Here is a 15,057-nt window from a genome sequence, read left to right on the forward strand (position 1 = left end):
GTGAATTTGTTTCATATGAAAAGGTATCTTTGATACAGGGTTTTTCCTAATTTCTTGGGGCTCTTTCGATGGCAGTTGCTCTGTGTCCAATTTTTAAAAAGTCTGCACTTTTATAACCCCAACACTGAATCGTCTGATTGGTTCCAAGTTGACAAAACAATAAATTCAAACTTAATTGGGTTTTAGTATCCTGGGGTATAATTTCAACTGGTTAGGTTTGAATTGCTGTCAAAGCAGCAACCAAAACTCAGGTATACATTTCACAGCCAAATGTTCAATTTTCCAGTACATTCAGATTGCCAACTAGTCATATCACACAAGTGCTTGTAAGCTCTCAGTACAGAATAGCATTCATTCTCTCTTAAAGGTACAGTGTACGCCTTCAGTTTCATTACAATGAGCATCTTACCTGTTGCTCCTTTGATTGGTATGCAGCCCCTGTTGACTGGGGTGAAGTCGATCTTTCAGACTACACATGGCTAACAGTCCCTACAGCTAAAATGCATTTAGAATGACAAAATCAGAAACTTTAGTTCTGATACCTCTGTCGATGTATTCCTGAGACAGAAAACAATTTCTCTTCTTTCAATAACAAGTGTCCGATCATTTTTTGCAAACCAGTGCCAGTGGGACTCACTGGAAAATAATTTATTAATATCTGTTACCACAGGGACAATGATTCCTCTGCATGATGTACAGTCTCTGATGCACAAAGCTATGGCTCATAGCCTGCCATATATGTGACTAGTATCACCATCCTACTGCTTACTAACTGGTAACAGCTTACCAAAACTCAGGAAAAGGAGAATGCTCTCACCAATAGTTTGGGCATTCCAGATGCTTGTACTGTCTATTTTAGCATGAATTGATGTGGCAGAGGTTACTCATCTGTTCATTCAGGTTTATAGGATAGACTAGTAATTTTTTGTTGCCTGCACTTTCATAAAATAAAGTGGAAAGTTTTAGAAGTTGTTACACCACGGCGGTTAAATTAGTGACAGAGGTCAATAAGAAAAGGAAAGTAAAAGTTCATCACAATTTAATTATTGACTCCGGAGTTCAGGGTATGCTGGAAAACCCAGCCAAAACTGTCACACAGAGGCAGGCTGAGACTGCCTACCCTGCCGAGGCCTCCACGCTGGGCTATTGGAGGACCCAGAAGCCACTTCCGCAGCAAGGATGAGACCACACTGACGATGATGCCAGGCTGCAGGCATACCCAGAAACAGACTTCCACGATGGAACAAGACCTCCACGCCAGGCCAAGAATGACTCTCCAGTCCGAGATCACCCCCTCCTGGACAAGACTGTAACACCGGAAGACTGCCCCTCCGGGCACCAGGCCAATACTGCCATTGTGAGCCGTGGGAAGCCACCTCATCGCTGGGCGTGGGTCAGGAGAAGACACTTTCTGCTACAGTTGTTAAGAGAAGGTAAGGTACTGTAATAAATGGGAACATTTTTTTAAAAAGCATAGAAAGCAAAAAAAACGTTAAACGGACAGAATTGACAATCTCCTGGGCTGAGAAGCCCACACGTTGAGCTGCTACTCCTCTGTCATTTTGAAAAATGTTTATACTGATAATTCTGTGTTAATTTCCCACAATCCTTAAGCGGAAAGAAGACAGTACAGTGGTAGTGTCACTGGACCAATAATCCAGAGGTGCAGATTATTGCTCTGGGGTCACAAGTTCCAATCTCACAATAGCATCCAGTAGAATTGAAGTCAATAAAGTCTTGAAGATAAAGTTAGTCACAGTAGTGGTTCCCAATTGTTGTAAAAACCTATGTAATTTACTAACAGGAAATACACCATCTGTACCCAGTCTGGCCTTCATACAATGCCAGAACCGCAGCAATGTGGCTGAAATTGTCCTCTGAAATGGCCAAATAATCTTCTCGGTTTCATGGACAAAGGGATGAGGAACAAATGCTGACCTTGCCAGTGACACCCACATCTCATGAAAGAACAATAAAAACAAAATTTCCCCTCACCCTATCCTGCCAGCTCCTCACTTCTCTCATTCCCCACACCTTACTCTACCCTCAACCCCTGTCTCAACCTCACCTCCTTTCTCCCCTCCTCCATGTCCTGTTTGTGAATAATGAGTAACCGGAGTTGTGATACTATTGACAAATATATTTCTAGCCTGGCTCACTGGAATACAGAAGCACACATAAACACATTGAGGCACGTATGCCATTAGGTGGGCAAACAAGTCAACTTAACTTCCTTTCAGAGAGCCATATGTTGTTAGATTCATCATCTTAAATAGACTAAATAAAGATTCAAGTAATCTAGACTCTGGTCATATCACAAAGTAATATCATACTACACTGTACTAACCTGTGGAGTCACAACCTATCTGTGCACTCGTACTGTTGGTGTCTGACAATCCTCAGTTACTGTGATCAGCTGCACTGCTTGCTGAAGGTTGGAAGGGCCCAGCTGTTTCCGGGATTGCTCTTCTGTGCTGTAGCACCGAGTCAAAGAGTTCTTCTGAATAGGAGAATGTTGCAGGTGGGCCATGACTTCTTGCTGTGCGTCCGACTGGTTACAGACCAAACCATCAACTGTCCCACAATCTAACAGCTGTACAGTACTGAGTTGTTGGTTTCTCTGCTGGTCTTGCTGAATTTGGCACTGAACAGCCTGATATAAAAGATTCAAAACATTGTTTATAGGAGGTAAAACATGGATCTCTGCTATTACCATACTGCAGTCTCAACGCTGGAATACATGCACCCCCATTATCAGGTTCAGTAATCTGAGAATGATGCGGAAAGAACAGGTGACTTAAGAGTCATACAGTCATAGAGATGTACAACACGGAAACATACACTTTGGTCCAATTTGTCCACGCTGACCAGATATCCTAAACTAATCTAGTCCCATTTGCCAGCATTTGGCCCATATCCCTCTAAACCCATCCTATTCCTATACCCATCTAGATACCTTTTAAATGCTGGAATTGTACCAACCTCCACCATTTCCTCTGGTAGCACTTCAGATGCATGGTTCCCACCAAGGACTTTCCTTATCTCATTTATAAGTCTGTTATAGACTCATTGATAGAGATTGATTGCCTGGACCAGTCAAGGATTCCAAGTTCATTGGGGAGTCGGTCATGTCACTGTCACAGGAAGTGGTGGAGGCTGGTACAATTTAAAAGGCATCTGGAAGGGGAGCCGAATAGGAAGGATTTAGAGGGACATGGGCCAAAAGCTGGCAAATGGGACTAGATTAACTTAGGATATCTGGTTGGCGTGGATGAGCTGGACTGAAGGGTCTGTTTCTGTACTGTATGACTCTCACACTGGACTAGTAATCCAAAGGGCCAGGCCAATGCTCTGGGGACAATGGTCCAAATCCAATTGCAGCAGCAACTAATTCATCTGTAATATGAAGCTAGTTCGACAATGGTGACCATGAAACTATCAATTGTTGTAAAAACTTGCTAATGCCCTTCAGCCATCCTTACCCAGTAAATCAGCCATCCTTACCCAGTCTGGCCTACAAGTGACTCCAGATTCACAGCATTGTGGTTGACAGCAACTGCTTTCTGAAATGGCCTGGCCACTCAGTTTAAGGGACAATTAGGGGTGGACAACAAATGCTGATCTTGCAAGTGTAGCCTACACAAGAAAGATGGACTTGGGTCTTTTATCATTTAACAATTCTGGTGTTCCTATTTTAATAATTTAGCATTTCAAGCAAGAGTGGACAAATTCCAGCTCCCCACCCCTTCCCACCACCAATGTCCTGGCTAATACTCAACCCTCAACTGACAAAAATAAAAACAGATTATATGATTGTATTATTTACATTATGTTATTACTGTATCACTGTTTAAGACAATTTGCAAAATAGATATTCATGTTTCCCACATCATTGGCTGGAATATACTTTTGGGGTATATTTCTGAAATGCCTCTTAGGATAAATCTTTCTGAGATTCTCCACTATAAATGGCTGGACCATTTTTAAAGTGACTGGAGCAAGGTAAGGGAGACGTCAGAGGCAGGTTCTTTGCACAGAGTGATGGGTGCATGGAATACACTGCCAGCAGTGGTAGTAGAGTCAGAGACATTAGGGACATTTAAGTGACTGTTGGACAAGCAAATAGATAGCGGTAAGTTGAGGGGGGTGTAGGTTGATCTTAGATTAAGATAAACGCTCAGCACATCATGGGCCAAAGGGCCTGTACTGTTCTATGTTCTATTTCTCCGCTTTTTTATCACCAAGAAAATACATTTTTTTAGATTCCGAGTGTTTGTTATCTGATTATATAGAAGTCTTCTGACCTACCACAGAAATGTTGATTGTAGTCAGTATACATTATACCCCCAAACAAACAGGTATAAGGTGACTAGCTGGTGTGAATAAACTAATGCTTTATCAGTTGCTAAGTAGTGCCTCCAAATCATGTTGGTGAATATTTAAATCCAAAAAGGCCAATGTACCAAAGAGCCAAAATCTCCACTTACTCAGGACAGGATCTCTCCTGGTGCCAATCACGGGAAGCTTCCCAACACAGCATTCAGGTCCAACATTGGACCATATTCAGACAAAAATTGACGCAAACCCCCATGTGGAAACATTTGGATAAAATATCAAATGTGGGGTCAAAGATATTAAGGCTTTAAGCCATAGGTTAAAAGGGATACTTTTAGGAGAGAATTCTAGCACGTGGAAGCCAGGGAGAGGGGTATGGATAAGAGACAGGAAACAGAGTTGCACAGAATTCTCAGAGGCCAGCAATGATGTGGGGCAAAGGTGGCTACTGGTGAGGCCCAGTCAGACCATGTGGAAGCCCTCATAGAAAGTCTATATTGTCTATCTTTTTAGCTTTATTTCTTATTTTTCTAATTTATACAATGTATATCTTTAATGTAGTACAACTTCTTCTTTATTTTTCTCTACTTTTGTGTACCTAAGTTTATGTACCTAAGTGCGTGACATTGTACACTTTTCACTGTACCCCTGATCTTTGAAACTTGAGTACACATGACAATAAACCGAATTCTAATTCTAATTTGTCCTAAAATAACTAACATCGTAAGGGATTACGGATGTAATATGAGTAGGTGACTATCACTCTTAAGAAACCAATCAGAAATTGATCTCTTGCTTACACACACACACACACACACACACACACACGTTCAGGGACACAACTGATTGGTTTAGAAAGAGTTAGTGTGCACATAGTCCATAAGCCCATATCAGCCATGATCAAATGGCAGTGCAACTCAATGGGCCAAATGGCCTAATTCTGCTCCTTTGTCTCATGGACTGTAAAGCGTTTTGCAATGTTCAGAGGTTGTGGAAGGTGATATAGAAATGCTCCTTCCAAAGCATATGTCATAGTTAAAACCAAGACAGGGGGATTCAAGATGGCGGCGACCCAGCAAGACTGAGTCCACAGTGCTCTACCCAAAACTTGAGAAAAGTGGGCTATCCACCCCCACCACACTCACTAAACCATTTATAATAGTTGTTAACCTTAAATAGTTACCTATTAGTACATTTAAATAGTCTAATACTAGCTGGAAAATGAGTAAAGGGAAGGGAACAGGCGGCTCTAAGAAAGCAGGGACCCCTCCCCCACCCTCTCCCTCTTCAGCTGCAATAAAGGTGTCTTCAGCTACTTCAGGAGATTTACCAATGAAGATGAGCTTTGAGGAGATGTTTGCCAGGTGGGAGGCGAAGATTGATGCTTTTATCGATGAGTCTCGGCAGAGCAGAGAAGCACTATCAGCCGAGCTGCAGAAGCAGGGCAGAGACATTCAGGAATTGGAGTGCCGAGTCAGAGAGGTGGAGTCGAAGGCCGCAGCCTCAGAGACTGGGATAAAATCAACAGCCGACCACATCCGTTTTCTCGAGAATCGAGTCCAGAACCTAGAAAACCACATTGATGACCTCGAAAATCGATGTCGTAGAAAAAATATTCGGTTGTTGGGCCTTCCCGAGCAGGAAGAGGGAGGCCAGCTGACAGCATTCTTAGAGCATTGGCTGCCACAACTTTTAAATCTGCATAATGGATCAGGCCAGGTAAGGGTGGAATGGGCCTACCGGGTCACAGTACGTGGGCCCGGCTCAACCCAGCGCCCACGCCCGGTCCTGTTCCAGCTGCAGAGCTATAGGGAGAGGCAGATGCTCCTGGAAGCCTCAAGAAATCTGGGAAAAGATCCCCAAGCTATGACCCACAAAGGATCCAGGATCATGCTGTTCCAGGACTTCTCCCCAGCTTTGGTCCGAAAGAAGAAGGCATTCGATGAGGCGAAGAAGCGTTTAAGGGACTTAAATATCCAGTACTCCTTACGATATCCAGCGACGCTACGCCTTAGCCACGAAGGATCCATATATAACTTCGGATCACCGGAGAAGGCTAAGGAATTCTTGGACTCTCTTAAATAAGCTGTAAGAGATTGTGGACGCTGGTCTGCCTTTCCCATTATTTTGGTTTACATCCCTTCATCTTTTCTTATCTTTCCCCCTATGTGTGTATGTATATATATATATATATGTTGGGGCGTTTGGTTAATGTTGATGGGGGGAGGTGGTTACCTTATTCTATTTTACTTCTGTTTTTAGGAGCGGGGTTGTTTTTCTTTCCCCTGTTATTTTGTGGTATTATATTTAAGTATTACGTGTTGAGATTGTAATCTTATAGTTATATATGGTATTAATATTCCCAAATATATTTTGATGTGGGTGTGGGTGGGGGTGGGGTGTTCACTGTTAACTCTAGCTTTATATTATATTTGAATTCTCCTCATTTTATTGAGGAACACCTGGGTCAAGGGTGGGGCACTGGTTGGAAGAGGGTAAGATGGACTGTGGGAGAGGAAGTGACGCTCCCTGGGAACAAGGGAGAAAATCTCCAATTCGGAATGTTTTATATTTTTTATACTTAGAAAGAGTTTTTTGTTATATTGTTTTGAGTGTATCAGAGAATCTTTACTTTTGTAAATCTCGTATGCTCCATGCTCGGGATGTTCTAGATAGGGTTTCCCCTCCCAAGGGGTCTCGGATCTGTCCAGATGATTATGGCTGAACAGTCGGTTAAGTGGTGCACCTGGAATGTCAGGGGGAGTAATTCGCCAGTTAAAAGGAAGAAAATATTATCAAATCTTAAGAAGGAGAGAGTTGATATAGCTCTCCTACAGGAGACACACCTGTCGGATAAAGAACACTTAAAATTACGACAGGGCGGATTTGATCAGGCCTTTTTTTCCTCTTTTAATTCAAAAAGCAGGGGAGTCGTTATCCTTGTCCGGAAGAACTTCCCTTTGAAAATTCTAAATCAGATAAAAGACGAATCTGGACGATATATTTTGATTAAAGCCCTCATAAATGGAGAGGAATATGGGATCTTAAATGTATACTGCCCCCCGGCACACCCCTTTAAATTCATAACGGAAGCTTTTTCAAAACTGATGGCCTTTGGTGCCCGTCATACAATTATAGGGGGAGACTTTAATTGTATTATGGATCCGGAAATAGACAGGATTCCCAAGAGTGCCGCTGGAGTATCTCCCAGATCTAGACAACTGGCGGACCTGAATAAAGAATTAGGATTGGTAGATGTATGGAGATGTCTCCATCCACAGGGTAGAGATTTTTCTTTTTACTCTAATCCACATAAATGTCACACAAGAATTGATATGTTTTTTGCCCCATCGATTTTTCTAAACTCTATAGCAACCTGTAAAATAGGTACTATAGCAATCTCTGACCATGCCGCTGTATACATGGAAACTAAGGTAAAGAACAATGGGACATCTGCTCGGCATTGGCGTATGGACCCCTTCCTGATAAAAGATAGCAAATTTTTAAAGTACTTCTCCCAAGAACTTAAAACTTTTTTAGAAATTAATACTGGTACGGCTAGCAATCCGTCAATGATGTGGGAGACCATCAAAGCTTATGCACGAGGTTTGATCATCTCCTATTCAGCGACCCAGAGGAAAATGAAGGGAGAGCAACAGCGTCTGCTCGAAGCTCGCCTAAAAGCAGCCGAAACAGCATACGCTGATAGACCTTCTATCACAAAATTGCAGAGGATTACAGCCCTTAGGACAGCTTTAAACACCGCGCTTACTCAAACGGCTAAAAGGGAAATATTATTTGCGAAACAAAGATTATATGAATATGGCGACAAACCGGGTAGATACTTAGCATTTCTTGCAAAGAAAAAGAAAGCCCCTCAAACTATTCCGACCATCAAGGAAAGTACAGGTACCCTGACTCATGATCATAAAAAGATCAATGCGACCTTTAAAGAATTTTATTCTGAACTATATAGATCGCAGGATTGTGAAGATAGGATTAGGAGGATGCAGTCATTTTTTAAAAATTTGACCTTCCCGGGCCTGACTCCGGAACAGGTGTCGGCCCTAAATACCCCTTTAACAGTCCAAGAAATACTTGAGGCAATTAGGCAACTTCAGAGCGGAAAAGCACCGGGCCCGGATGGTTTTCAAGCTGAATTCTATAAAGAATTTACAGGAATATTGGTTGACCCACTTATGGATATGTATAATTTTGCGCATAGTCAGGTCTGTCTCCCGCCCACGCTGAAAGAAGCAAATATTTCTCTTATCCTCAAAAAAGGAAAAGACCCAGAAGATTGTGCATCTTACAGACCAATATCCTTACTAAATGTAGACTTTAAAATTCTCTCAAAAATGTTAGCACTAAGACTAGAAAGGGTACTGCCATATATTATAAAGGAGGACCAGACGGGATTTATTAAGGGCCGCAGATCATCCAATAATATCAGAAGGGTCTTGAATATGATCCAAGCCTGTCATCAGGGAAAGATACCAGGAGTAGTAATTTCATTGGATGCGGAAAAGGCATTTGATAGGGTTGAATGGTCATATTTATTTTACACATTGGAAAGGTTTGGCGTTGGACAGGTGTTTACCAAATGGGTTTCAACATTGTATAATGACCCCAAAGCAGCTGTTATTACTAATGGGTTAAGATCGGATGGCTTCAGTGTGGGTAGGGGCTGCCGTCAAGGATGTCCTCTCTCACCATTGTTGTTTACACTGATAATCGAACCATTAGCAGAAGCCATCCGGACTGATCCTAATATAACGGCCCCGAGGATTGGTACAGGTAAACACAAAATTACCCTCTATGCAGATGACGTTCTCTTATTCCTCAGTAATCCTTTAATGTCAGTGCCTCGTCTAATTCAAGTTATTAATACATTTAGTGCATTCTCAGGCTATAAAATTAATTTTTCAAAATCGGAAGCCATGCCAATGGGTGGTCTGGCTATGATACCCCACTTAATGGACGGATCCCCTTTTCCCTTCCGTTGGTCCCTGGAGGGCTTCTTATATTTAGGTATTTTTATCACGCCAGTATTTGATCAGCTGTATAGGGCTAATTTTGTACAATTAATGGAAAGGATAAGGCAGGACCTCCAGCGATGGAGAGACCTTCCGATTTCCTGGCTAGGGAGAATAGCATTAATTAAAATGAATGTTCTGCCCCGTCTCTTATATCCTATGAGAATGCTCCCGCTGATGCTGCCAAGGCTAGCCCTACGTAAATTATATGGCTGGTTGGGCTCCTTTATTTGGAACCATAGACGGCCCCTTATTAAGCTGAAGAAGCTACAGCTTCCACAGGCAAGGGGAGGACTGGACTTCCCAGACTTTAGGAAATATCAGTTAAGCTCCCTACTAAGTTACATAGCTGATTGGGTTTCATCTGATCCACAATCAATTTGGCTGGATATCGAAGCCTCCCAAGTAAAGTACCCACTTATTAACCTTTTATTTTCAGATAAGAGGAAAATCATTACAGACCACTGTAAAAATCCCATAATATTAAACACAATTAAGGCCTGGAATATAATGCGGCAAAATGAAGGTAACTCACATAGAACATCCCCCCATGCACCAATAGTAGGCGCATGGGGATTCCAACCAGGGATTACAGATGCCACCTTTAAACTCTGGAGATCCAGGGGCATCTCATGCTTAGGGGACCTATTTAAAGATGGGATCCTGATGTCCTTTGAGCAGCTGCGTCTGAAATTCGGAATACCTAATGGGGATCTCTTTCGATACTTCCAAGTTCGAGATTATATACAGAGGAAGACTACATTAATAGATAGTCTTTATAAATCAGACAGAGAACGTAATGTCTTACGACCAGCGGGGGCATCCTCTGTTAGTACTATATACCATTTGCTACATGATGGAGTCTCAGGAGACATGGATGACCTGCTTAAAACATGGGAGCAGGACTTGGGGCTAGAAATCTCTGAGGATATGTGGAATGACATTTGGGTAAATGCTAGAAGAATTGCTATCTGTAACAGAACTCAGGCTATCCAACTAAAGATACTTCATAGGGCCCATATAGCTCCGGCTCGACTGGCAAAATTTAAGGCAGGAGCATCTCCAATGTGTCCCAAATGCAAAATAGAGGTGGGTACTCTTGTACATTGTCTGTGGACTTGTCAGAAAATCCGCAGATACTGGACTAAAGTGGCAAATACCCTGACAGAAATTTTAGGAACGGAAATTAGGGTGGACCCTGTATCTCTCCTTTTGGGCTTTTGGAACCTCTCATCTCTGGATATGCATGGGAAGAGACTATTTTCTATTCTCTCTTTCTGTGCAAGGAAAAATATTTTGGTGAACTGGGTGGCTGAGGGCCCCCCTGGACTTTCAAATTGGCACAGATTAATTATGGAATATATCCCCCTTGACTTCCTCACAAATATGGTGCACCGAAAGACTGAATTATTTTATAAAATATGGCAGCCCTTTTTGAATTATATAAATGCAGATATTTCGGCTATCCTAACAAGGGCTTTTATTTAGTGAAGATTTCAGACCGGGCTGCTCCGGGGCCCCTTGGGAGAGGAATCCTGCGCGAATACGGGTTTTATTATATTTGATGTTTATACATTCCGAGCATGTAAGAGACTTAGGTATACACTCTGGTTAGTTATAGGTTAGATTAGTAGAAAGTTGAGGATTTTTTTTCTTTCTTTTTTTCGTTTCTTTTTTTTTCTTTTTTTGTTTTCTTTCTTTCTCTTTTCTTTGTTAAATTATGACTATTGTATATATGATTTAATTGTACATCAATGTTTGTATTTGAGAGTTTTGTTTATTTTTGTAAATTTGCAAAAATGTTAAATTTCAATAAAAATATCTACAAAAAAAACCCAAGACAGACTGCTCTCCAGTCAGAAGCAGAAGGCCACAAAAGTGAGAGAGAGAGAGAGAGACACACACACAGGACAGAGAGAAATACAGGAGAGAGAAAAAAAGACCACGTGCCACCTTACACTGTAAGCCAGGAAAGTCGCTGCTTAATTTTAAATTTCTTATTAAATTACTGTTACTGAATAACATTGTTCCAAGCAAAGTCACTAGATTGTCTTCTACAGCCTGAATGGTTAAAGTCTCAAAAGACCAATTACTATATGTACATGTAGACTCTCAGATATGGAGTTTAAAACGTGTCTAAAACGTACAAAGAACGTTGGAGGTGAACTGTATTGAGAGATTATTGCTCAAGGTAACTGCAGCAATTTCACAAGTCCTTCTTCACAGTATGTTAGTAGCTTAATCCAACCTAGAAGTTTTTGCTGTGATGTTAGTGGCCAAAGCTCAAACATATTTAAAATGAATGGAAGTTAAGATGGTGAAGGATAGAAGAACATATTACAGATTTGGTTCTAGGCCCTGGATACATTTAAATTCAACCCCTAAGACTCAATAAAAACTTACCAGTGGTCCCTGATTGACAGTACTAGTGCTTTGAGAGGCAGACTGCAGGAATGTTGTGAAAATTCTATATGAACATAAATCATTCTTTTTATATAAATATGAAGACTTATATGAAGTTGTACTGCTGAGTACCACAGCATTCACTTATTTCCCCAATGAAGCACATGAAGGACCCTACAATACTTAAAACAGCTCATTTATTGTGTCATGTACCTGGGCTTAACATCTAGATCAGCAGTTCAAAAATGAAAGTTTCTAAAAATAAATAATAAATGCAAACAGAGCAGAAAGGAATGAGCACATCTGGGAACAAGGGAACATGCCACAATTTATGGTTTAAAGTACAGTAAAGATATTGTCAATCCCAAATTGCTGTAAATATCAGACAGGAGACATAAGCTATTCACACAGCTCCTGAAGGTATCAGGGCCTCTCTGCAAACCAACACAACAAGTCCTCTACACAGCAACAGATGGTGGCTGTCATCTGCTACCCATGTACAGGGGCTAGCGGGTGGACTTCGACTTCTGTCTTGCTGCTGTAATTCTAAAACAAAATCCCCGTGAGAAGTCAAGGTGTCAAATGGCACGTTGTTTGTTGCCAAGATTATTGGAAGGACTCAAGATGGAATGAAAAGAAGGAGCAATTTTCACCAACTTTCACACTCTCAGAACATTGCAATGCACTTCATAGTTCATAAGACATAGGAGCAGAATTCGGCCATTTGGCCCATTGAGTCTCACTGCCGTTTGATCATGGCTGAGATGGTTCTCAAACTCATTCTCCTGCCTTCTCCCCATAACCTTTGATCCCCTTACTAATTATGTTCCTAATTATCACTGTCTCAAATACACTCAATAGCTTGGCCTCCACAGCCCTCTGCGACAATGACTTCCACAGATTCCCTGTCTCACCATGTATCAGAGAAAAAGTGATAAGCACATAGTGCTAGCAGGTGCTGCACTGCCTGTATCATGTGAACCTGTTCATACTATTCATTCCCATTGTAACTGACTACATCCAGGAACCTCATTGACATGTACCAACTGGAAAGGGCAACAAGTATTTACACCAGGATATAGATGTGAACATACACAGCATTCACAGTTCTTTTTCACAAGCTTCAGGATAACTTTAACAAAGTCAGCATTGCAACGTGGCTAACTGTTTCATGAGGTGAATCATAGAATCATAAAATCTTACAATTCAGAAGGCCATTCTGCCCATCATGACTGTGCGAGGTTTTTGAAAATACTATTCAATTAGTATCACTAAGCTACTCTTCCCTCAAAGCACATAACTTTACAAATATCCAACTCCCTTTTAAAAGTTACCATTGAATTGCTTCCGACAGCCTTTCAGGCAGTGCATTCCAGTGGTAGGTTACGTGCCTTACTCGACAACTTCCAAACCATAGCCTTGTCAGGAGAAAGATGCCAAGTGAGTATGAAAGCAGAGAAATCAGAAGCAAGCCATCACATATCTCTCTCATTCAAAAGCTGAAGGAAGATTTCTACAGCACTTTTGTGCTGTAAAACAAATATAAGGCACCTCTGTATTCCCAATCAATGGGGCAAAGTTCAGTCATAGAACAAAGTCCACCAAACAACAACACATACGCATTGGGGAAAATTATCCTGCTCTTGCTCAAACAGTGCCACAAAGTGCCTCAGTTTAATAACTCATCTGAAAGACACCACTTCTGACAGTGCAGCACCCTGTTAGCCCAGCATTAAATTCCATAGATCTCGTCGAATCCAACTTGAATCCACAATATTCAGTCTTGGAGATGAACACTCTCTCTACTCAGCTACAGCTGGTAATGCTAGATTACAGACTGTCACAGTCAAAGACCAATGTTCAATTGTCTACCAACTCATGTCAATGCTGAGCAACATGAGAGGGTGAAATGGGAGTGAACATTCATATATGCAACCCTAATAAATGTTTACCTGAAGATCATTCTTTTGAAGTCCTATGCATTGCATGGGGTTCACCATCTGGTGGTGTCCAGGATTCTCTAGTATCTGTGCAACTGTCAGTCCTTCTTTCGATACGTGGCACTGCTGTGGCATTGCTTTGGCTTGCAATCCTACTGGTTGCCATTGAGTAATCACACTGCTTGGCTGCTGTACAGAGTGTGGCTGAGGGATGAGGGTGTGCGGTGTTCCAAAGATCTGCCTGTGCTGATGTTGGGGTTGGGCCCTTGTGACTTCCCACTGAAGAACAGTAAAGAGAGAGTTGTGCATTTCTATAGCACTTTTCATAACAGGGTGACTCGCTGAATTGAAACATAGGAAACACAGAAGTCAAATTACAAATGGCAAGGTGCCATAAACATGAGTGTGATAGTGACCACATCGTGTATTTTACCTCATAAAGACACAGAAAGGAGATATCTGCAGTGTTCTGTACCACAAATAAAACCTCACTTTTATAATAAGGAACACAGCAAATAATTTGAGGGATTAGACGCTATTAAGGTGTGTAGTGTAGTGTACCTTTCATCAGGCTGGTAACAGGACTTCAGAGTTAAATGATGATTACTATGCGTATGGAGAGGTGACTAGTGATTTTTCTAAACCCTTTTTATTTGTTTAGTCGTGGTGTCATGGCAAAGTTGACAAAGATACGTTATGAATAAATTATGAATTATGAGTGCTATAATCGGCTCAACTGGCTGAAGGGCCTCTTCCTGCTCCTATTCCATTTAGAAAAACTCAGTCAGCCTTCAGTCCCACTTCCAGAAGAGGCACTGCATAAAGGTGCATAATTCCTGGGGTCATAGCCATGAAATAGCTTACCCCAGGTGTGTGGCCTCCACAACTAGAGAGGTACCGCATTGTTTGCAGTCACGTCCCCCTAACTTTAGAACCTTTCCCCACTCTACAGCCTTCAGAGGCCTGTGGACTTAATCAACTCTCTGCTTTTCAGCATTCTAGATTTTAAAATCATTCCCACCCACTGGCCTTCAGCTCCTGAGACAATAGGTTCGAGAATTTCCTTCCTGAAACTCTCCAACATTCCATCCCTTGCTTATCCTTTGACATGCCACTTTAAACCTATATTTTTATCAAGCTTTTGGTCACTTACCTAACAATTGGCTCCATGTTCAAATCTTGCCTGATCACACTTTTTGGTGAAGCACCTTTGGTGCTTTTACTATGGCACCTGGTGCTAGTTAACTGCAAGATATTGTTGCACTGGCTAGTCCCTGCCTTTTAACTCAGAAGTGAGTTGTGAAAAGGCAGGGCCCTCCTGTGGCGTGGATCAGATAGTGCAG

General features: G+C 41.7%; 1 protein-coding gene across 3 annotated transcripts in view; it reads right to left on the bottom strand.

Annotated features, from left to right (window-relative positions):
* Nucleotides 1–1,001: 1,001 nt before the first annotated feature.
* The window catches only part of LOC132825715 (uncharacterized), a 48,560-nt gene continuing 34,504 nt past the window's right edge, over nucleotides 1,002–15,057 (bottom strand). Inside the window, exons 12-13 of one of the 3 annotated variants that reach the window (XM_060841127.1) lie at nucleotides 2,348–2,653; nucleotides 1,002–1,414 (exon numbers count right to left, since the gene is read on the bottom strand). In XM_060841127.1, coding sequence (XP_060697110.1) covers nucleotides 2,571–2,653 — 83 coding nt within the window. In that variant the 3' untranslated portion in view covers nucleotides 1,002–1,414; nucleotides 2,348–2,570. Of the gene's footprint in view, nucleotides 1,442–2,347; nucleotides 2,654–13,726; nucleotides 13,994–15,057 lie in introns of those variants that run through there. The other 2 variants (XM_060841126.1, XM_060841125.1) reach the window with 2 other exon arrangements.

The sequence above is a fragment of the Hemiscyllium ocellatum genome, chromosome 21, assembly GCF_020745735.1.
Source record: "Hemiscyllium ocellatum isolate sHemOce1 chromosome 21, sHemOce1.pat.X.cur, whole genome shotgun sequence".
Classification (NCBI taxonomy): domain Eukaryota; kingdom Metazoa; phylum Chordata; class Chondrichthyes; order Orectolobiformes; family Hemiscylliidae; genus Hemiscyllium; species Hemiscyllium ocellatum.